At 47.1% G+C, this 24346-nt stretch overlaps 1 protein-coding gene and 1 long non-coding RNA gene across 3 annotated transcripts in view; one reads left to right on the top strand and one right to left on the bottom strand.

Annotated features, from left to right (window-relative positions):
• Nucleotides 1-19944, top strand: part of GLT1D1 (glycosyltransferase 1 domain containing 1) — a 63821-nt gene extending 43877 nt beyond the window's left edge. For both annotated transcript variants that reach the window (XM_083476492.1, XM_083476491.1), the window contains 4 exons: nucleotides 5082-5125; nucleotides 5880-6000; nucleotides 13965-14063; nucleotides 18580-19944. In XM_083476492.1, the coding sequence (XP_083332618.1) occupies nucleotides 5082-5125; nucleotides 5880-6000; nucleotides 13965-14063; nucleotides 18580-18726 (411 nt within the window). In that variant the 3' untranslated portion in view covers nucleotides 18727-19944. The remainder of the gene's footprint in view (nucleotides 1-5081; nucleotides 5126-5879; nucleotides 6001-13964; nucleotides 14064-18579) is intronic.
• A 1404-nt stretch (nucleotides 19945-21348) lies between these two features.
• The window catches only part of LOC310693984, a 507188-nt gene continuing 504190 nt past the window's right edge, over nucleotides 21349-24346 (bottom strand). Inside the window, exon 2 of the long non-coding RNA XR_014519450.1 lies at nucleotides 21349-23011. This is a non-coding gene — a long non-coding RNA (uncharacterized lncRNA). The remainder of the gene's footprint in view (nucleotides 23012-24346) is intronic.

Here is a 24346-nt window from a genome sequence, read left to right as displayed (position 1 = left end):
CTGTGTTCTGGCTATTTTGAAGCCATTCCTGCCGGTCTTGCGTTTGCACATAATTAACAGATGTCAGCTGGTAGCAAACGACTGAGATTTCTGTCTGGCAAGAGTCTGCACAGAATTCCAGCTGACAATGGAAGTGGCAGGGGAGATATGCCCCCGGTAAAACAGATTTACTGGAATCCAGCGAGAAACTTTGCAGTGCTGAGAAAGTTTGAAGTCGAGGGCAGTGGGGTGGGAAGAGAAGTAACGGAAAACAAATGCCCTTCAGGTTAAATTCTCCAGGGTAGGTTCTCCAATGCAGCAACTAATATCAGAGTTAATTCCCCCCCCCCCCCGGGGGGGGATGTAAGGGGGCAGAAGAGGGAATTCTTTATATCAATAATATAATTTTATATACAGTGGTACCTCTGGTACGTTCTGGACCCCTGTTCACATCCAGAAGCGAACGCAACCCACGTCCGCGGGTCGCGATTTGCTGCTTCCGCGCATGCGTGTGACATCATTTTGGCCTGCGCAAGCGGCGAAACCCGGAAGTAACATGCTCCGTTACTTCCGGGTCGCCGCAGCACGCGACCCAAAAATACTTATCCCGAAGCTACTTCAACCCAAAGTGTGACTCTATACTCAAGCACTCTGATGATAAATTCTCAATAGGCCAAATCCTGTGCGGTATATTTTGACACGGGCCGAGTGTGTTTCCACACAAAGATCTCCCTTGATTATGGTTTGCATTTCTATACAGTGGTGCCCCACAAGACGAATGCCTCGCAAGACGGAAAACCCGCTAGACGAAAGGGTTTTCCGTTTTGGAGGTGCTTCGCAAAACGAATTTCCTATGGGCTTGCTTCGCAAGACGAAAATGTCTTGCGAGTTCCTGCGGGGTTTTTTCTCCCCCCCCTTTTTCCCAAGCCGCTAAGCCGCTTATCAGCTGATCCTAAGCCGCTAAGCCACTTAACAGCTGATCCGCTAAGCCGCTAATAGCGCTAAGCTGCTAATGGGCTTGCTTCGCAAGACGAAAAAACTGCAAGACGAACAGACTCGCGGAACGGATTCTTTTCGTCTTGCGAGACACCACTGTATATGAAATTCTGTGATTGTTTTTAATTGCAGAGGCTTTCTTTTTAAAAACAAATAAATGTGAAGTCGCTTCGAGATATTTCATGGGAAGCGATGTAATAAATAAATAAACTGACAGGCTCCCCCCACCCCTAATAAAACATAAAGAAAAGGAAGACGGTTTTCCAGGCCAAGTTTGTATCGATGGCCACATTAAAGAATAATAATTTGTTTATCCAGGATGGTTGTTTGCAACTGGGGGGGGGGGGCTTGAAGTGAATCGTTTTGCCCTCCTCCTCTGAAGTTTTGCGTTTAAGAGAGCCCACGCCTATTGATTTGTCATGTTCGGTCATGTTTCTTTGATGCTGTATTAGGCCACTGATGCGATTTGTGCCTTCCAGTCTCCTGCCGCATTAGGAAGAGCGCTCTCTGCTTCTGAATCTGGCAACGCTGCCTGCCATGGAAGGGTTTGGAGAGGGAGACCCAGCTGCTTGTGGAGCTTCATAGGAAGCTGCCTTACATTGCTCTACATAGCTCAGTATTGCCTACACAAACTGGCAGCAGCTCTCCAGAGTTTCTGGCAGGGATGCTCTCCCCGCCCTACCTGGAGATGCCAGGGACTGAACCTGGGACCTTCTGCTTGCAAGACATAAGCTCTACCCCTGAGCCGTGGCACTTCCCCAGGATGGTGTTGTTCATGTTGCTTATTCATTTAAAAGTAAAGGGACCCCTGACCATTAGGTCCAGTCGTGGCCGACTCAGGGGTTGCGGCGCTCATCTCGCTTTATTGGCTGAGGGAGCCAGCGTACAGCTTCTGGGTCATGTGGCCAGCATGACTAAGCCACTTCTGGCGAACCAGAGCAGCGCACGGAAACGCTGTTTACCTTCCCACCAGAGTGGTACCTATTTATCTACTTGCACTTTGACTTGCTTTTGAACTGCTAGGTTGGCAGGAGCTGGGACCGAGCAACGGGAGCTCACCCCGTCGTGGGGATTCGAACCTCCGACCTTCTGATCGGCAAGTCCTAGGCTCAGTGGTTTAACCCACAGTGCCACCCGCGTCCCTGGAGCTTATTCATTTACATACTGCTTAATTGCCAAGGTGGCTTCTAAGATCAAAGCATTTAGAGCAGGAAAACAACTCAGTCAAAACATTAAACATCCACACTTTAAAATGTGCAGTAAAACAAGCCAGTTGAAACAGAAGGCACTAGTCCACTTGGCGGAGCTCAGGATTCTAGTTTAAAAAGAAAAGTGGATCTCGCAAGCCTGTTCCCATCCACTGGGGAGTTAGGATACAGGGTGCTTCTAAATACCAGTTTCTGGAAACCATCAGAGGGGAGAGACTTTCTCTTGTGCTCATCAGGTCCAGTTTGCATGCATATGGTTGGCCACTGCGAGAACAGGAGGCAGGCTTTGATGGGCCCTGATCCAGCAGGACTTTTCTTACATTCTCAGGTTCTTTCTCCCTTCAGCGTCTGTTTTGGATACAAGAGTGTGCATGTATTTATTCTTATGCAAACACACGCACACCATATCTTCCTGGGTATATCAACCCCGCTTGCAAGGTTTGGCAGTCTGATAGCCTGGAAACTGCACTGTTCGCCCCCTTCTGTCATTTATTCCCCCTGCCCTCCCCAGCCCTGAAACAGCTCTGATGCAAAACGAATGCAATTTCCCCTCTCTTATTAACTTGTCTCTTAGAACCTTCAGCTCCTATATTTTCATTAGAACATTGAGTTGTCTTATTACCTTCCTGCTTTTCATTGTGCTGGTTATTTTTCTTTCTTTCTTTTTAATCTCTGTTTCTTTCCACTCTGATACACTGCAAGATTTGAAAGCGAACTGGGGTGGAAGAGAAAATTGGGAGCAGGTATAATGTGGTTTGCGTTTCCGATGCCTTCAGATGCAGCCCGTGAAAGATTTCAGGCACTTCACTTTACATCTGCTTCACTTTCCCCAGAAACAAACAGGCGCGTCCCACCTTAGCCCCACAAATTTGGGAAATTTCTCAAAACGTTTATATATCCTAAAGTTTAATTGCACACCTTCTTTTTCCTTTCATTTTTTGGGGGAAAGTTTCTGAAAATGCTTAAACTGCAACAGCACAGGGATTGGTAAAAAAGAAGAAGAAGAAACCAAACCAAGTGAAACAGCTTTGTAGTGGATGAGATTATTTACTTATTTGTAAGGCATTTCTGCATGGTGATTTGACTCTGCCAAGGCATTTTGTGACTATTAAACACCAATGTTGTTCAAGAGAGCATCTGCAACAGAAGAAAACAGGCTTTGAAACCCTATCTAAATGAAATTTAAACACATTAAAACCTTGGTGGGACAAGAATGTCTTGGGCTGCATTCCTGGGGGGCCATAGGATGAAGAAGTAGACGAAGAGTTTGGATTTGATATCCCGCTTTATCACTGCCCTAAGGAGTCTCAAAGCGGCTAACATTCTCCTTTCCCTTCCTCCCCCAAACACTCTGTGAGGTGAGTGGGGCTGAGAGACTTCAAAGAAGCGTGACTGGCCCAAGGTCACCCAGCAGCTGCATGTGGAGGAGCAGGGAAATGAACCCGGTTCACCAGATTACGAGTCCACCGCTCTTAACCACTACACCACACTGGCTCAGCCAGATGAATCGGTTCCTCTGCTCCCCAAGGCCCATGGGATCTCCCCAGGGAAGGAGAGAGAGAGAGCCACCATCTTGGAGGCAAATCTCACCTCCCTTTGCTTCGTCAGTGAGACACTGGATAGGTTCACAGCCAGTGTTCACCCAGTGTAGAACAGGGTAGAAAGGAAGTTACATGCCAGTGTTGGAGGTGCTGGGAAATACAAGCTCCCCCATTTCCTCCCACACCACCCTGGAGCAATAAATGTCTGTTAGAGATGGGTACAAACGAAGTAGGAAGGGACGCGGGTGGCGCTGTGGGTTAAACCACAGAGCCTAGGACTTGCTGATCAGAAGGTCGGCGGTTTGAATCCCCGCAACAGGGTGAGCTCCCGTTGCTCAGTCCCTGCTCCTGCCAACCTAGCAGTTCGAAAGCACATCAAAGTGCAAGTAGATCAATAGGTACCGCTCCGGTGGGAAGGTAAACGGTGTTTCCGTGCGCTGCCCTGGTTTGCCAGAAGCGGCTTAGTCATGCTGGCCCCATGACCTGGAAGCTGTATGCCAGCTCCCTCAGCCAATAAAGCAAGATGAGCACCGCAACCCCAGAGTTGGCCACGACTGGACTTAATGGTCAGGGGTCCCTTTACCTTTACCTTTACAAACGAAGTAAGAGGAAGCAGAAGAAATGCTTGTCAAATCTGAAAGTTCTTCACCTGTAGCTTTGGGATGGGCAAGGCTCTCGCATCCAATTTTAGGCTAAACCCCTAGAGCTGGCATAGTTTTGGGGTTTTTTTAAGGCCAGAACAAAAAAGAAAGGGGGGGAGTGCCCTCCTCCCTGCCCCCTGCCAGCTTGGGCCCAGCAGAACATTAAAAAAGGCAGATCCAGCCACCTTTGCTTCTCCTTGTCCACTGACTGTCAGGAGGTCCTACACACAAGTAGAAATCCGGCAGAGAGACATACCCGGCTGGCATGTTCTCTCCCTCCTGGTCATTCGTTTGGGAGCTTCAAAAGCTTTCTCCTGCTCAAACATCTCAGCGACTGATACCAAGAGGCATCATCACACTTCAGGATCAGCAAAGTAGAGGCAAAAAATGGGGTAGAGGAGTGAAGTAAATTTTACTTTTACACTTACGCATTCCACCAGACAAGCGAGAAGCAGTATCAGAGTTCAAGCACACTTTCAATCCAGGCAAAAACATTCAAGGAGGGTTCAAAGCAGAGCCAGTGAACTAGGTGTGTGGTGTGGGGAAAGTCCCAAGGGCCGGATGAAGGGGCCCGGAGGGCCACATTTTGCCTGAGTCCTGAGGTTCCCCACCCCTGGTATCCAGCAAAACGGCAACCTCAGCCCATTAATATTTTCCCAATGTGGAGGATGATTTGCTGTTCATAAGTTTCCTGGGTTTTATTTCCCCTGTCGTAGGTTGATCCACTGTTTGCAGAGGAAGTCAAAGAGAAAATTAAAAGGTAGGCTCCTAATTTGGAGATTTTTTAAAAAAAATAAATAGAAAAATATATAGCTATATTTATTTCCCCCGAATTCTCATTGCAAACAGATCTCTTTCCATGTTGCTCAGATTTACTTGAGAAGCTCGATTCCTACTGAGACCTCCTATGTTCACTTCAGTTTGAGGTGGCGATTTTACTGAAGCATACATTTTCTGGCTCAGAATTATGAGTGTTAAGGGCTCGTAACATTCACCTTGAATACAAGACAAGCATTATGACCCCATAATTCTTCTCTGGCTTGGATTTTCACCCAAGTTGGAAAAGGCAAACCAGCTTGCCAGCTGATAGATAACTCTACAAAGAGCTCTGAAAAAGAGGCGTCTGAGCAAAATTAGCCATTTATAATCCAAAATTGAAATCCAAAATGTTTACGTTTCAGTTTATGGGTGGGGGAGCTGCAGGGGAGGTTGGGAACATTTCAGGAGAAGGGAGATTAATCCTGTCTTGCTGCTACATTGGAAGGTGTGTGTGTGAAGTACTTGTTTATTTTGATATAGCACCACCAAAGTATGCGGCACATTTTATGTGGATGTTCCTGAATTTATGGGGAGGGGCCACAGATTAGTGCTAGAGCATCTGCTTTGTGCACAGAAATCCCCAGGTTTCATCCCCAGCTCAGCCTTAAATCTTTCTGCCATCCAATATCTCCAGACGACTCTGAAGTCCAGTGTCTGGAGGCCAACTAACAGACCAAACCATCTTTGCTTGGTAGGGCGGATGGGGTGCATTTGCTCCAGGAGATCTCTCAAGAAGACCTGCACGCTCTTGTGAAAAAATGCTTTGCCGTTGTCAACAGTTCCATTTCGGAGGGGATGTCGGCCACGATCTTAGAGGTAATTGCATCTGAACATTGACCTTCATGTTGAACGTTCCCTTGCTTGGCTGGTTCCCTGTCTGCCTTATGCAGGAACAGTTAGCAACTCACAGTTTCAGCTGGCCTGTGAAATTAACAAATGCTCAGCAGGTGAGGAATGGGAAGCTGTGGCCTTCGTCTTGTTGTTTGTCAGTCTCAATCAAAATCGTCAGTCGTCAGGAGCGATGGGAACTGTTGTCCAGCAATATCTAGAGCAGGCATAGGCAAACTCGGCCCTCCAGCTGTTTTGGGACTTCAACTCCCATCATCCCTAGCTAACAGGACCAGTGGCCAGGGATGGTGGGAGTTGTAGTCCCAAAACATCTGGAGGGCCGAGTTTGCCTATGCCTGATGTAGAGAGACAACCTCCTTCCTTATAGTCCATCTCAGGTGCCAAGATCAGCAGAGGGGGCCCTCTTGGTACTTCCAGCACCCTCAGAAGTCCAGGGGGTGGCTACAACCTAGGGCAGAGCCTTCTCTGTGGCATCCCCAAAATTGTGACATTCCCTCTGTGTATAGATGCACCTGGCATCTTCATGATGTAGCTTTTGTTGGATGCTGCAGACACACCACTTTACCCTGACATCAGAGAGAGAGAGAGGGAGAGAGAAATGAACCTACCTTTGTTTTCTTGACAAAGATTTCTTTTAAATGATTTATTTGTAACTCACCCCAGTAAAAAGTAATGGACCCCTGGCCATTAGGTCCAGTCGTGACCAACTCTGGGGTTGCTGCACTCATCTCGCTTTATTGGCTGAGGGAGCCGGCATACAGCTTCCAGGTCATGTGGCCAGCATGACTAAGCCACTTCTGGCGAACCAGAGCAGCACACGGAAATGCTGTTTACCTTCCCGCCGGAGCGGTACCTATTTATCTACTTGCACTTTTGACATGTTTTCGAACTACTAGGTTGGCAGGAGCAGGGACCGAGCAATGGAAGCTCACCCTGTCACGGGGATTCGAACCGCCGACCTTCTGATCGTCAAGTCCTAGGCTCTGTGGTTTAACCCACAGTGCCACCCGCACCCCATACTCACCCCAGTAACCTCATTCAAATTCGGGGCTCACAAAATCAACAGGCCTCCCCTGTCCCAAAATTGTAGAGTTGGAAGGGATCCCAAGGGGATCCCACCTAGTCCAATCTTCTGCACTGCAATCATCACAGCTAATGCATCCATGACAGTTGGCCATCCAATCTCTGTTCAGCCTTCCAAGGGAGTCCATTCCATTATTAAACAGCTCTTGCCGTCAGTGAAGACACAGTGTTGGGTGCAGGGCCAGCAAGCAAATCTACTTGTGTGTCATAATGCCTGAACAATGCTTGTTATGTGTAATATTTCTACATCTATATTTACATAATAGTGGCCATGCTTTGCGTGATATATTTTGGCTTGATTTTTCATCTCTGCTTCCCTGTTTTAGTAAGCAGAGCCCCACCTTGTTTCTTGATAATCCTATCGCTAATTTTTTTTATCATCTTACTGCAACGACGGACAGAAGCAAGGTATTCTTGCGTATTAAGAATTCATAGCAGCTCTCTTGGGAGACTGAGCGTCCCAGCTTTTTGAGAAAAGAGGAGTTTCTAGGCCTCACAATGATATCAAGTCACAATCACAAAGTAGGGCTGGTCCTAAAAAATGCCAAAGGCCACTGTAAAAAGATGTGTCTTCAGCAGCAGCTGGAAATGGTACAAATCTGCATAGTGAAAGGCCAGGAACAGGTCTGTGGGGAAGGAGGTCCACAACTTAGTGGCAGGAGCAAACCAGCAGTAAATCACACTGAGCAAGTGGAGTTAACTCTTTATTATCAAGTAGAGTTAACTCTGCATAGGAATGTCAGGCCTAATGAGCACAGCAACTCTTCTTTGGTAGGTCTTGCCCCTATGAGGCAGTTGCGGAGGCTGAAGATGTGCACCTTCCCACAGCTGTCTAATTCTCCTCCTTTCCTGGGTTTTCCCCAAGCAATCTGATACTACCTGCCAGCCTTTGCTCTTCCCACTTCATGCCTCTCCTGGTCCTATGAGACCACGGGGAGGTGAGGTTGTTGCAGCAGGAGGGGGAGACACCCTGGTTCCTCTCAGCCTCTTGGCCAGCTTTCTGCCCTGCTTCTCCTTCTGGACTTCTCTATGCCACAGACTCTTCCTGCTCACTAAACCCTGTTACCTCTTCAGCTTCTGATACCTCCTCCTCCCCCCAGTCTTCTCTCTCTTCTCCCTCTGCCCATTCATTGTTGTCCCACCACCAAACCCCTGGCTATGGGCCTTCTCCCCTTGGCAGTTCCCCAGCTGGTTCCTCCCACCACTTCTCTGTGTCCAACCATTCCATGTCCCTTAGAGGCTGCTACAGAGAACGTTCTCTCCCCCCCCCAAAAAAAGAGACTTTGGAGCTTGGTAGAACAACCACAGGGTCTTCTTCCATCAGCCTTAGCACCCAAGAGGGTCTGTAGGAAAGGAGGTGTTTTTTTCCGGGTATTTGGGGCCTAAGTAATTTGGGGCCTAAGTCATTTGGGGCCATAGCTGTCAACCGTCCCTTATTTGGCAGGAAAGTCCCTTATCCCAGCGCCGTGTCCTGCTGCTGTCCCTTATTGATGATGTCCCTTAAATTTCCCGGGTTTCAAAGGAAGCAGCTCCTCTCCCTCCCTCCCTGCCTGCCGGCCAGGGAGGAGGGAGGCTCCAACTGTGTTGCTTGGCTGCGTTGCTCAGCCAATAAGGAGTCTAAGAACGACTGGGGGTGGAGCTTGCATGCCTTGTGCTGATCAAATCGGCCACGTTGCCTGGGGACTCGCCTTTGCTCAGCGCTTCCCAGCGGAGAGGTGACGGTAGTTTTCCTTGCTGCATCCCCTTTGCCGGGTTGCTGTGCTGTGGGAACCACCGCTTGAGGCTTCGTTTCACTTCTGGTTGACTAAAATCCCTTATTTTGGCTGCTGATTCCTTATTTTCGAGGCTGCTGGTCCCTTATTTTCAAATCTGTAAGTTGACAGCTGTGTTTGGGGCTTTAAACACTAATGAAAGCACCTTGACTTACGCTTGAAAAGAAAAAAGTTTTTAAATTCAGGGGAAAAGAAAAAAGTGGGGTAGGGGGGAAGCACAAATCTCCAGTTTCTTTCAACACTTTCCTCTAATCAGCCTTCCAAAGGCCAAAGGGTCTCGAGGGTTCCCTACCTGAGAAGCTTGGAAATAAAATCTGGATCATCGCCGACAGGCCAGATCCCCTTGTGCTAAACTACCTTCCTCAGAAAAGAAGTGCAAAACATTCATGCACGGAGTGGGAAGGGATGATGGAGAAAATCTGTACACAGAGTCCGAAACAGAACTTCCCCCATTCCATAAGGAAAATAATTACAGTACGTTCCTGTTGGATCATGCCATAGTTGCAATTTCTGGCCACGCTTCTGATTTCCAATCAAGCTGTGTTGGTCCAAAAGTGGTCCAGGTGCAAGAACACCATTTTCTTGCCTACTCACTAAAAGATTCATCAACACCCCTAATGCCTTTCAACAGACCTTATCTGGCTTGTCTCTCCAATCCGTTGCTGGGTTGAATGGGGCTGCAAAACCGGAAGGAGGGAGAGAATTTCTGCCTAGCCTTATTAAAAACAAATAGATAAATAAATCACCACCAGCTTCACATTCACCTGCTAGTAAAGGCTCGAAAATATAGGCACTTCAAAGTATTAGTATCACACAATATTTCAGAATTTATTGGGGGGGGCAGGGAGGAGGTGACTAAGGTGTTCTATTTTGGCTAGATTTATTCATTCATTTTGGGGGTGTGGGTGGCGCTGTGGGTTAAACCACAGAGCCTAGGACTTGCCGATCAGAAGGTCGGTGGTTCGAATCCCCACGAAGGGGTGAGCTCCCGTTGCTCGGTCCCTGCTCCTGCCAACCTAGCAGTTCGAAAGCACGTCAAAGTGCAAGTAGATAAATAGGTACCGCTCCAGCGGGAAGGTAAACGGCGTTTCCGTGCGCTGCTCTGGTTCGCCAGAAGTAGCTTAGTCATGCTGGCCACATCACCTGGAAGCTGTACACCGGCTCCCTCGGCCAATAAAGCGAGATGAGCGCCGCAACCCCAGAGTCAGCCACGACTGGACCTAATGGTCAGGGGTCGCTTTACCTTTATTCATTCATTTCTAAGGTTGTTATAAGGGACAATTTGGGTCTGTCCCACTTCCTTTTCTTTAGGGATCACCCTCCCTGAGGTAGGAAATTCATAAGTGGCGAAGCCGCCCATTTCTCAGTTCTTCTCATTACCATTTTGTGTTCTTTTTGGTAAAGGATTATTTTGTCCATCTTTCCCATGGGCGATACTCTTGGCCCTGACAGTGAAGTAGCACCATCTGCCTAGAAAGGAAAGAGAAGATAGCTCTTGAACAACAGTGCTATTTTAATTAGGAGAAAAAACAGCAACCCTACCTGAGATGGTCAACAGGAGGAATGACCATCTGTCAAAACCTTGTTTTCATTAACCAGGGCTGAAAAACTGCTCCAGAAAATGAAAGTGAAGCCTCAGACAGTGCTTGGACTCCACTGATTAAAAAAATAAATTCAGGACCATCTTGTTCAGCCAACACTACTTCCCTGGGTGGATTTGAGCTATGAGGGCATCCAACCTTCTATCAAGAGGGTTTGGTGGACTCATAAGAAGAGTTCTGCTGTGGGTTAGATCAAAAGCCCATCTAGGACTAGGACACTTCTTACAGTGGCCCCCTCTCTTCTAAAAAAACCCCACAAATTGTGGGTCAAGTGCAAGTGGATCAGAAAAGCATATTCATGGAAGCATAAATGTCAGCCAGGCAAAGAGACAGGTTTGTTTATGGTTGAGTCAGATCAGGAAGAACCTTCTTTGATAAATGGGGTGCAGCCAAGCTAAGACCTGAGCGTGACCTATCTGCCTCCAGGTTGTGTTTAAAGTGACTCACCACACGAGATGCTGGTCCACAGATTCAAGGGGTTCCTGGTTCAAATTCTGACGCAAATGCACACTCAGTGCGGAAAGAGATTCCCCAAAGACTCCATCCCGCTTCTGTTATGTACCCTCACTTTCCTTATTTTCAGTGCTATTTTTCTAGAAAAAGAGGTGGCAGTACTCACCATTAACCCCTCCCTCTTTGCGTGGCAAGTTCCCACCTCTCCCCTGTGAAATAAAGACACATGAGACAATCATTTAAGGTTAATGGCTAAAATGGCCACAACTTGATTGGTTACAGGTAATGAGTGGTAAGGGACGCAGGTGGCGCTGTGGGTAAAACCTCAGTGCCTAGTGCTTGCCGATCAAAAGGTCGGCGGTTTGAATCCCCGCGGCGGGGTGCGCTCCCGTTGCTCGGTCCCAGCGCCTGCCAACCTAGCAGTTTGAAAGCACTCCCGGGTGCAAGTAGATAAATAGGGACCGCTTACTAGCGGGAAGGTAAACGGCGTTTCCGTGTGCGGCTCTGGCTCGCCAGAGCAGTGATGTCACGCTGGCCACGTGACCCGGAAGTGTCTCCGGACAGCGCTGGCCCCCGGCCTCTTGAGTGAGATGGGTGCACAACCCTAGAGTCTGTCAAGACTGGCCCATACGGGCAGGGGTACCTTTACTTTATCTTGAATGAGTGGTATTGGTTTAGGCATTGGTCCTACTCGACTAACCGGCTTCAGCCTGTTCGCTTGAAGTCCAGGAAGGGTTAACCACCAGTAGGGGGAGTCCTGCTGATGCACATCAACTAGGGACTCCCCCGGGGTCACCGCTCGGGGGTGTGCCTTGGGCCCTCACCTCCATAGGTTTCAGACAGGGCGACGCCCCCCGGAATCCTTTACCGGACTACCCTTCAACATGCAGGGGAGGTGATGGCTCTTCCTCCCCCCCTTCATCTACATAACAATACCCCTACCAGTGCCTAACCGCCAATGCCGAGGAAGTTGTGACGATTTGCTACGAGGTAGGAGAAAAACCAAGTGGCTGGTGCCAATTTGCCAAGTGGAAAAAATTCCTACCAGGCCCCTTAACGGCGACCAACTGAAGTCCATAGCAAGGTCAAACGGAAAACCTAAAGGGAGGGAGGGTGGGAAACCCGATGAGCTGAGGCGGCAAAAGAGGGCAGTTCCCGGCCGTGCCAGTGTATATACTCTAAGCCACGCCCCCCCAGGCCAGCTGATTGGCTGGTCTGGGTATGACGCGGCCAGGGATTCCTTCAATCGTGGGGGTGCTGAGAGCCAGCCCCCGCACACGTGGAGGGGGCGTGAAGCCCGCAACTCCACCTCCTCTCAATTTTGGAAGTGGCTTTCTCTTAGAATGGCAATGGCACCTGCCTGAGAGGTGCCAGAACTCACCTGAGAAGTGCTGAAACTGAGATCTGGCAAGTTCCTCCTGAAGAAAAGCCCTGCTTGTTTTATGCATATCCTTTGTCACTCCCAAGTGTCTGGGCTGAAATTACCACTCACCCCATTCCCAGTTGTATGCTCCCCATTGGAAGACTGAAAATTTGTTGGTGTCCTGGCCGTCCCCGTCCAGTGAAGAACTCAGACTCACAAATCTGGTTCTGCGAGAGGCTTTGATTTTCAGATCAGATCAGTGCATTAGGCGAGTGTCAGCTTACAGAAATCAAGAGCAAGTGCAAGAGAAGTTAAATGCATGGCGCTAAGCGTGAGCTAAAGCATTAATCCAACAAGCGCCACATGCCCTCTCCTTCCTTGTGAAGATTGGGGCAGGCACAGCTATTTGTGCAGCAAGCGACTGGAGTCTCACCACTGTGCGATCCAACAGAGACACCTATCCCAGTAGGTTGGCTAAATGAGGTTTGTCCACTCCATCAGACATATCTTAGGTCTCTAGAACAGACGCCTATCCCCCAACCCACTGGGAACCTAAAAGAAGTTTTTGCCTGGTTGCTCAGAAAGGGATCTGACCCGCAGACTGAAAATAATCCCTAGTCCTGCCTTAACGCCTCCCTTTGCTGAAAGGAATTCAGGCTGAGATGATGGCAGTTAGAACCATCACTGGAGCAAACTTCATAGAATCGCCCTTCTCCCTTCCTAATAGTCAAAGAAATCATGGAATTCTAGAGCCTGCAATGCCATTTGTGGCTGTTCTGGCTGCCTCAGCATAGGCAGGGAAAAAATGCTTGAGCAAAGTCCCTCTGCTTACTGGCAAACACGTGCCATTGAAGTCAGTGGGGCTCACTTCTGCGTAGATAAGTTTAGCACCACACTGTTAGCCAATTAATCAATGAAACAGAGCCGTCCTTCCCACTAATGTGTTTGTGCGCCAATGTGCAGGCAAGCTCAAGTAATCCACTTTTTCTGTTTTCTACCCCTCCACCCCAAGAAAACCCCCAAACTTGTCATGCTTTCCTTCCGGGCCGATTACACCACGGGGAAATCACGTCCCCCACGATAATGACAGTAATTAAAAGCACATTCTCTCCTAAGTGCCAGTGAATCGGTATGGATTGAACAACCTGGAGAGTGGATTTCTTTCTGTTGTCTGACACCGCAGTAATTTGTACAAGATGAGCCATTAAGCGCTCAAAGGCACCACATGTTTTTCAGGATTTCTGAGGCTGGCGGCGGTAATTAAAATTTCAGGTCGGGCGGGGGTGTGTGTGTGTGTTCCACTTGACAAGTGCGCAAGCGGGCTCCGTGCGCTTCCCCAGAGATATCGAGGATTTACCTCATGCCATTCTATGCTCTGGTGGTTGTTGGAAATTTCTGTCCCTCATGAAGATTAACCTCTGGCAGATCCGCCGGTGCTCTCGAGCCCAAATAAACCCAGATGATGTATTCATAAGCACACAAGAAGACCCCTGCTGGATCAGACCAGTGGCCCATCAGTTCCATAATCCTGCTGTCACAGCAGCCAAACAGATTCCCCAACAAGAAGCCTGCGTTCAGAACCCTGCTCCACAATCTTCTGCAAATTTCCAGCTCTACCTAACTAACCCTAAGCCTTTTCTCCTCTGTGTGGTTCACTAGGCAATGGATTTAAATGTTCCGGTGATGGCAAGGAATATCCCAGGGAATGCTGCAATAATCGCGCACAAGACAACTGGGCTGCTATACTCAAACCCCCAGGTAAAAAAAAGAAGGAATGACCCAATGCACACTTGCATTGAGAGCCATGTTGTGTAACAACTAGAGCAGGGGTCAGCAACCTTTTTCAGCCATGGGCCGGTCCACCGTCCCTCAGACCATATGGTGGGCCAGACTATATTTTTTTTTGGGGGGGGGGTGAACAAATTCCTATGCCCCACAAATAACCCAGAGACGCATTTTAAATAAAAGGGCACATTCTACTTATGTAAAAACACACTGATTCCTGGACCATCCGCAGGCCGGATTGAGAAAGCGATTAGGCCGCATCTGGCCCATGGGCCTTAGGTTGCCTATCCCTGATCTAGAGTGTTGGACTAGGACCTGGGTGACCAGGGTTCAAATTCCCACTCAGCCATGAAGCTCTCTGGATGACCTTGAGCCCGTCACTCTCAGCCTGACCTACCTCACAGGGTTGTCATTAGGATAAAATGGGGAGGAGAACTCCATGTGCCACCTTGAACTCCTTTCAGGAAATGTGGGGTATAAATGCAATCAATAATAATAATAATAATAAATGCTGGAATTTAAACCTACATAGGTTGGGGTTATGGTATTCAGTAGTGAAGGATATGATCACCATTGATATCAAAAGACACGTAATTCATGTTGGGTTCCCTCCTATTTGTATTGCGTTTCCTTTGCACTGAAGTGAATGGCGTGGAATAATGTAATAATTACATAATAATTACCCATCTTCATTGTGACTAGCACTGTTCTGCTGTAATTCGGTTTCCAACAAAAACCGTTATTCACCTCACTTTCTGTACTATTATCTAATTTATTTCATAAAGTTCCGCCACAACAGACAGCAAGCCAAATAACATATTTTCGTCAGAAACCGAACTGTAGCAGAACGGAAGCGCTGCTGTATGTGACAAACATGCCTCAGAATGGAAATCGACACCTTCTTACCTCCCTACTTTTAGGGGAAGAGAGTTCTGCATCCTTAAATCAGTTTCCCACAATACCGCTGAGCAGTTCTACATCAGACACTCCAGGGTATTTGAGGAAACCTCAGGTGGCTGGCAGCTTTGAAAACCTGGCTGCTGCCAGCAAATAAACCTGTGGCCAGGGAAACAGATTTGTGGGGAGGTCAAAGCAATGCCAACTCCAGCAAGGGCAGGGTGGGTTTATTGCCAGTGGGGCAATAGCAGCTACTTATTGCCTTATTGGGTTTATTGCCAGTGGGTACTAGCAGCTACTTAAGAATGGTGATGGGAGAGATGGAAGTCTCCAGGGAGACCTTGGACAATACCTTTTCACTTGAAAGGGGCCTGAAGGATGGATCACGTTTTAAAGAATGGGGAAGGTGTGGTTCCAAAGTAGAACACCTTATATGCCTGCAGAAGGCACCAGGTTCATCGCCCGCCATCTCCAGGTAGGACTTTGCAAGATCCCCTGTCTGAAATCCTAGAGAGCCCCTAGTGGTCAGCGCAGACAGTACTGGGCTGGATGGACCGATGATGATGATGATATATTAAATTTGTTATTCACTTTATCTTGCCCAAGGCAACCCACAGCAACCAACCAATCAACAAACGAGCAACCACACAGAGAAACATGTGTGCATTAAATGCATTAAAAACAACTAAAAGGCCACAGAGATTTGAATGCCAAAGGCCTGGTTATAGAGTAAATCTTTTGCCTGTCACTGAAATATATATAAGAATGGCACAGGTGAACCTCCCTGGGGAGTTGTTGTTGTTGTTGTTTAGTCATGTCCGACTCTTCGTGACCCCATGGACCAGAGCACACCAGGCAATCCTGTCTTCCACTGCCTCCCACAGTTTGGTCAAACTCATGCTGGTAGCTTCGAGAACACTGTCCCACCATCTCGCCCTCTGTTGTCCCCTTCTCCTTGTGCCCTCCATCTTTCCCAACATCAGGGTCTTTTCCAGGGAGTCTTCTCTTCTCATGAGGTGGCCAAAATATTGGAGCCTCAGCTTCAGGATCTGTCCTTTCAGTGAGCACTCAGGGCTGATTTCCTTCAGAATGGATAAGTCTGATCTTCTTGCAGTCCATGGGACTCTCAAGAGTCTCCTCCAGTGCCATAATTCAAAAGCATTAATTCTTCAGTGATCAGCCTTCTTTATGGTCCAGCTCTCACTTCCATACATCACTACAGGGAAAACCATAGCATTCCACAAATGGGGAGCCACCACAGAACAGGCCTGTTCTTGTGTTTCCACCCTCTAGATCTCTTGTGGAGGAGGCACATGAGGAAGACACTCTGTGCCACCGAGGCTACTCAAGCATGGATTCAGAAGTACCCCCCAAGCTATGTACCTGCAACCACATCAAGAGCGGGCAATATCCCATCCATCCAGTCTTGGTCCAAGGGGTCCAATATATAAGGCAGCTTCCTATGTTCTGATATTCCACAGCTCCCATCTGGTTAGCGTTTAGTATTCTAAAGGCAACTGGCACCCAGGTAGCAGCAAAACCCAACTATCACTTTGATTTTAAGTCCCCAGCATGTCTCCTTCGCACGCAACCTATGCTTTTGAAGCTTCACCCTATATCCCAATTAACTGGTGGTCTTAATTAGGCTTGGAAAGGAGGGGTGTGTGAGAGTATTAATCCTGTTGATTCTATAAATTAAATTTTGGCCTCCAAAAATCAGCTAAGTGCAATAATAACGTGCTCCGCAAAGAAAAGAAAAATCCCAACGCCAACAGATTAAATAAAACTGCAGAGTGTAAAATGCTTTTTTGTTCAGAGTGCCTATGATTAATGCATACTATTAAGTCAAGTCTGAGGAAGGTAGATTCTCTGTTTTCATTAGACTTTGGCAGTCGCGCTTCCCTTACCCCTGACCCTCCTTCCACCCCCTCTTCCGATAAAACGATTGTGCCTAACATTTTTCTCCCTGGAGAGTTCATTGTTCCCCGCGGTCTTCACAAATGAATCTCTTTGTTAACAAATGCAATTGGTTTTTCCGGGAAAAAGGTACTTGTATCGACGTGGAACTCACCTCCGCACCCCTGGTGTGCGTGGGAGAGACAGAACAGCTTGATCTCAGGCAGAGGTTGCTTATTGCCCATAGATCTTGAGTCTGTAAGTTCGGCTAGTCCTTCGTGGCCTCCATACTCGAATGTTCCTGAACATTAAACAACTTTGGATACTGGTCTCACACCTCCTTCATATATGCATGCCCCAAATGTGGGGAGAGACTGGATCCAGCTGGTGGGCCAGATCCTGATCTCCCCCACCCTCCCCTAGGTTTATTGTGGGGGTGACACTGGTGGAGAGGTGCCATTGTGCAATTGATAGCCACAACAGAATCCTCCCTGACCACCAGCCCAGCCTTTTTATTTGAGGAAGAAGGATTCCGTGCTGAAAGAGTTTTAGACCATCCCTTGACCTTCGCTGGAAAGGAGAACCTGCCAAAGTTTGAAAACCAAGTTCTGTTTCAGGGGTGGCAAACCTCAGGTCCTTGGGCCATATGTGGCCCTCCATGCTCTCTGTCTGGCCCTCAGGATTCTCCCCAGGCCACGCCCCTCACCGGCCTGCACTGCACCTTCTTGACTGTTTTTTGCCTCCCTGGAATGTGTTGTTTTATTCATTTGCATGTATGTGTGTGTGTGTCATTTTTTTCTGCACAAAAGCATACAGAAGCAAAGATTATGTGTTCTGAAAACTGTTATTCTTGCAGAACATATCCTATTATGATTTCATTCTTTGTAAGTATCCAATACATTTTAATCATCAGTGCTATTCTTTCTGCATTTGCTGCCTTTTATCTCACCTGCGAAGAAATGTTAACGCTATTGTATGTGATAATTCTGCTCCGTATATGTCATAAAAGGAGACCCTAATCTTTCAGATTGCCCCTGCGTTTGCCTCCTTCCCTCGCTGGGTCGTATTGTGCTTCCATTCTCTTTTTACTGTTGGCATCTTAGAAGAAAATGAACTTGTGATAATGCCTCTTCCTGGCTTGGATGGAGGACAGAGAAGCGTGTTTATAGACACATTGGACCAACCTGCCCCAACCTGGTGCCCTTCAGATGTTTTAGGCACAACTCACACAGTCCCATCCAGCACAATCAGGCTGTCGGAAGCAGTCACCCAAAACATCTCAAGGGAGCCAGGTTGGGCTCAGGCTTCTACGTGGCTGGAATTGAGCCAGCTTCAAGTGGTAAGAGTTGAATTCATTAAACCCCCATTTTTCTCTCTGTTCCGTGGCAGGCAGTCCCTGGAAAGCCCTTCCCCTTAAGCTGCTCTCTTCCATAGACCAGAGGCAGAACACCTGCTTTTCTTGCAGGAGGCCCCAGGTTAGGTCCATGGCATCTTCAGGTAGGTCTGGAAATGCCACGGCCTCCAATCCTGGAGGACCACTTGCCGGTCCATGTAGACAATACTGCGCTTGATGATCTGACAATCTGTAAGGCAGCTGTTCCTGTTCCCTTGCAACGTGGCAAGTTTATAGAGTGTAATCTCCTTTGGATCCTATTGGCAGTGGGATAATAACAACAGCTATTTCTCACCTTTTCAGGAGTTTGTCCAGCTGTCTAAAAGCCTGATCGGTGACCCACTTCTGCACAAAGAGATTGTGATGAAGGCAAAGGAGTATGTCACAAAGCACCACTCATGGGAACACGAAAGGAAAGCGTATCAGAACCTTGTGTTGATGCTTCAGTGACGCACTTTGCATCAAGATACAGGAACCCAGCATGGATGGACCAAACCAGCCAAGCCAATCTGATTTTTGTGATTAATGACACTTACTGATTCCGCCCTCCCTCTGTATCACCTGCTCTCTGTGGTACCAGTTGAAATGTAGCATACAGTGGACACTAGAATGATTGCAGGGGGGGGGGTGTTTCCATGAGAGGACAATATTCACAGATATGGATAATCAGTGATGTATCAATATGATACGTTTTCTTGGAATTATATGCAGGCACACCTATGCGTAACGCATTCAAATGCAAACACATGCACACTAGGAATGCCGTTGGATCGTGGAAATCATTCTCGGTTTGACTTATGGGCCTAGTTCCAGAGAAAGCAAGTTAGGCATTAGTCCCACTGAAATGAGGAGGTCGAGTTAATTACGATTGTTTCATTCATGTCCTTTTAATTTCCATAGCACTTCAGTGGCCATGGTTCGTTTACTGACCCTTAATCAGTTTACACGTTTACTGACCCTTAATCAGTTTATCCATCGATTACAAAGAGCATGTGCGTAAAAACACTTGTTTTAAAGGGGGGGGGGGACCAGAACTTTCCTCCCAGTGCTAATAACAGCAGGGGAGGAGTTAAACTCTAGTTCTGCAGTCTCAATAGTTATGACTCTTCCCCCACCACATCCACGGTTTCTGTTTTGTTTTTTTATGTGCCCTTAAGCTGGGCCATAACAAACACTTTAAAAGGGTGTCTACCTTGGGTGTAACTGAACAGATGCCATACAGCAAAGACATACGGCTGCTTTGACTTTGCTCCTGTCAAGACATTCCACTAACAATGTTGGTTGGGGCAAGGGTGTCACTCTGACATGTCCACCGGGGGGGGGGGGCGTATTTATATTGATCGATGTCCACATCTTGAGTTGGAGTTTATTTCTTCAAGTTGATGTTTACACCAACTTCACATTTCCCGGAAGCTGGTCGCTACCTCAGAATATATAATAATTGCAATACTGCATTTTTGTGGAACCTCATAAATCTCCTTCGTGTTTGGCCGTGGGAAGCTCATGCTCCATAGAAGGGAAGTGGCGAGTAATTTGCATTCAGTACTTTGTGCAAATTCCGGATTCTTTATTTTATTATTTTTGTCCCCTTTTGTCATTGGCACCATTGAGCACATTGTAATAGGACTCTGCATTTGCAAAAGGGAATTAAAAGAGGGCTCTTGTGCCAACAGATCTGGAAAAAAGCAATTGTGATTCATTTCCCAGCGGTAGAAGTAATGCCTTTGTTTCTCCCTCCACTTTCCCATCACCACCAACCCCCACCCCCCAAAAAAAATCTGGCTATGAGATATCTATCTATATCTATCTATCTCTCTCTCATCTATCTATCTATCTATCTATCTATCTATCTATCTATCTATCTATCTATCTATCTGTTTTATGAAGCTTTAAGTACATCCTGTTAGGGAAACTATACAGTGGTGCCCCGCAAGACGAATGCCTCGCAAGACGGAAAACTCGCTAGACGAAAGAGTTTTCCATTTTGGAGGTGCTTCGCAAAACGAATTTCCTATGGGCTTGCTTCGCAAGACGACAATGTCTTGCGAGTTCCTGCTGGTTTTTTCCCCTCCCCCCCTTTTTCTAAGCCGCTAAGCCGCTTATCAGCTGATCTGATCAGCAGATAAGCCGCTAAAAGCCGCTAATAGCGCTAATCCGCTAATTCGTCAATGGGCTTGCTTCGCAAGACGAAAAAAACCGCTAGACGAAGAGAATCACAGAACGGATTCTTTTCGTCTTACGAGGCACCACTGTATCTATCTATCTGTTTTATGAAGCTTTAAGTACATCCTGTTAGGGAAACTATACTTGAAGACCCTGTATTGGAGGGAGTCAAGCACAATGAGTTATTCCTTGTGATTAGTAAAATGTGATTGGCAAGGGGGGACGTGACTGCACAGTGATTTCTGTAAAACTTGTGTTTCCATGGGCATCGAGGGACTTCATCGTATCATGTAGGGTGGATTTGATTTAAATCAAGCCGATTCAAATCACGATTTAAATCACTCATCAGTAAGACTTGATTTTAAACTTTTTTTTGTTTTTTATTTACAGAAAGACTCATTCTTGCTGGTATAATCTTAATGTTTACATCCAGATAAAGGTTTCGTTTTTGGAATAATAAATTTTCAGAGTAGTTTTTACAATTATATCAAAAATTACTGATTTGGTTATACTATTAGAAATACATAGACAGATAATTATGAAATTATTGTGAGGTTTAATAAGTTAACTGTTTATATTTGGACCACTTTTCTGCTGTACTTTATTGGAAGGAGAAAAATAATATTTAGTAACAATTTAAACAATTTATTTAACTAAAACAATGAGATTATAGCATATGTATCCATGTTTGTTAACTGATGTGGTTAAACGATTTTTTAAAAAAAACAACTTAGACTGAATTTTAGCACACGTGAAAAACTTAAAACAAATCCTTATTTCCTGATGAATAGCCTTTGGACTATAATGTAACTTAAATTGAAAACTATCTTTAGAAATATTTTTTCTTCCAAAAGAAAAGTCTGATTTAAATTTAAAAAATCCATTTTTTTTTAATTTTTTTTTTAAAAAAAAATCATTGATCTTTACCCACCCTGGTATCATGGCACCTGAGCCTGGACTTGGTAGGAGCAAAAATAAGTGCTGTGGATCAGGGAACTGTTTTCCAACCAAGGGAATACAGCCATTGACATGGACTGGTTGGACCCTAAGGAATGGTGGGAGGAACCAGCTGGGGAAGGGGAACCCCTCCCTGTCTCCCAGAAGCAGTAGAGGGCAGAAATGAGTGGAGCAGTGGCAGGCTCCACGCAGGCGCAGTCTCCAATTGCTTGGGGAAACAACCCTGGAGTGGAGGGGAGTTAGATGGCTTTGGAGATGCAGGGACTTCCAGTCTCAGCAACTGATTCATAGTGCAAGACCTACTGGGGATGAAATGCTGTGCTCATGCGGCGTGACACTCAGCCACGTCTGTGAAGATGGTTTTTCTAAGAAAGAGTCGACTCCAACTTGAGTGACGTGATTTACTGCCAGCTGGCTTTTTGACAGCCACTTGCAGGGACTACCAACTAGTGATGGGCATAGCCAGATTGAGAAAGTGGGCAAAGAGGTGTGACCTTTGGCTTTTGTGGCATAGGCTGCATTCAAGCCAAACACATCTATCTACACCATGGTAGGCAAACTAAGGCCCGGTGGCCGGATCTGGCCCAACTGCCTTCTAAATCTGGCCTGCAGAGGGTCCGAGAATCAGCATGTTTTTACATGAGTAGAATGTGTCCTTTTATTTAAAATGCATCTCTGGGTTATTTGTGGTGCCTGCCTAGTGTTTTTACATGAGTAGAATGTGTCCTTTTATTTAAAATGCATCTCTGGGTTATTTGTGGGACATAGGAATTTGTTCATTCCCCCCCAAATACAGTGGTACCTTGGGTTACATACGCTTCAGGTTACATACGCTTCAGGTTACAGACTCCGTTAACCCAGAAATAGTACCTCGGGTTAAGAACTTTGCTTCAGGATGAGAACAGAAATCGTGCGGCGGCGGCACGGCAGCAGCAGGAGGCCCCATTAGCTAAAGTGGTGCTTCAGGTTAAGAACAGTTTCAGGTTAAGAACGGACCTCCGGAACTAATTAAGTACGTAACCAGAGGTACCACTGTATAGTCCGGTCCACCACATGGTCTGAGGGCTAGTGGACCAGCCCCCTGCTGGAAAAGTTTGCTGACCCCTGATCTACACATATCTTTTTCCACCCATGCAATCAAGATCACAGTTCAAGGGCACATTCCAGCCACAGAATGTGGGGGGCCAGCTGGAAAGAGTCCCCTACCCTTGGCGCAGACAACTAGATGAGCCACCTTTATGACTTGGTATAAGGCAGCTTATACCCTCCAGCTGGTCTGACCTGTAGACGGGTACAGCTACATGGCTGCACAGTGGCTCCACTCAGTGGCAAATGCTATAGACTAACTTAAGAGGTACACAGCCAGCAAGGTGGTCTGTGGTGGGTTCCATCAGGATCATCTACAGTGGTACCTCACAAGACGAATGCCTCGCAATACGAAAAACGCGCAAGACGAAAGGGTTTTCCGTTTTTTGAGTCGTTCCGCAAGACGAATTTCCCTATGGGCTTGCGAGTTTGTTTCCTTTTTCTTAAAGCCGCTAAGCCGTTAATAGCCATGCTTCGCAAGACGAAAAAACCGCAAGACGAAGAGACTCGCGGAACGGATTAATTTCGTCTTGCGAGGCACCACTGTATGTTGGGTGGTCTCACTGGGACTGGCAGGGCAGAAGGCAGAGCTGATGACAGATGGAGCCAACTACAGTGGTGCCTCGCAAGACGAAATTAATTCGTTCCGCAAGTTTTTTCTTCTTGCGAGTTTTTCGTCTTGCGAAGCACGGTTTCCCATAGGAATGCATTGAAAATCAATGCGTTCCTATGGAAACCGCCTTCAGACCAGGTCCGGGGACAGTCTGTCCCCCGACCTCTTCTGAAGGCTGGGGGGGGGGGACAACAAGGGCTTTTCTTCCCACCACCAGCCTTCAGAAGGCTGTTCTGAAGGCTGGCGGTGGGAAGAAAAGCCCTTCTCCCCACCTCCCGCCCCGCAAGCTCTGGGGACAGGAGCGCTTTGCTGCCGACCGCCAGCATTTTAAAAGCCCCCGCTGTCCCGGGGCGATTTTAAAATGCTGGCGGGCCGCAGCAAAGCCTCCGCTGTCCTGGGAAGGCAGGCGGGGGGGAGCAAAGACTTTTGCCCCCCGCCGGCCTTCAGAAGAGGTCTAGGACCTCTTCTGAAGGCCGGCGGTGGGCGAATGTCTTTGCTCCCGACCGCCAGCATTTTAAAAGAGGTCCCCGGAGATTTCCCTATGGGCTTTCTTCTTGCGAAGCAAGCCCATAGGGAAATTTGTCTTGCGGAACGACTCAAAAACGGAAGACTCTTTCGTCTTGCGAGTTTTTCGTTTTGTGAGGCATTCGTCTTGCAAGGCACCACTGTAATTCTAGTTTTGCCCCCATCCTGCTCCCTGCTAAGTTCTGCAAGGGCAGCACTGAGTCTAAGGTGGTGGAGGAAGCCGACAGTAAGGCCAGCCTTTGGAATGGGTGGAAGCAGGCAGGTGGGTGCTAGCTGAAGCAGACTGGTGTCGGTGGGACAGGGCCCCATTTTCCCAAATGCACCAGCCTCCACTGCTTGACTGAAAAGATCGGTAGGATTCTGGCCCAATCAGAGCACAGTCTCTATTGTCTTTTATTTATGATTTTCAGTTATAGGCATTTCAATCATTCAATCATTTCAACATTTCAAAACTTGACTTCCTCTTCTTTCTGTGGTTCCTTAAATTTATTTTTTTACATTTCCTGCATATTCTAAATTAACTTATTCTTTTATTCATCTACTTTAAATATATGCTCTTATGAAACTGTAGGTTATTACAATAGTCCAGCCAATGTCCTTATCTGTTTGCAGTATGTTTGTAAATATTCAATAAACTATTTCCATTCTTTTATAAATCGTTTATTATCTTGATTTCTTATTTTTCTGGTAAGTTTCACCATTTCTGCATATTCCATACATTTTTGT

The sequence above is a fragment of the Podarcis liolepis genome, assembly GCF_965112155.1.
Source record: "Podarcis liolepis genome assembly, chromosome: 15".
In the NCBI taxonomy this organism is placed as follows: domain Eukaryota; kingdom Metazoa; phylum Chordata; class Lepidosauria; order Squamata; family Lacertidae; genus Podarcis; species Podarcis liolepis.
This window is presented reverse-complemented; position numbering and strand designations above follow the sequence as displayed.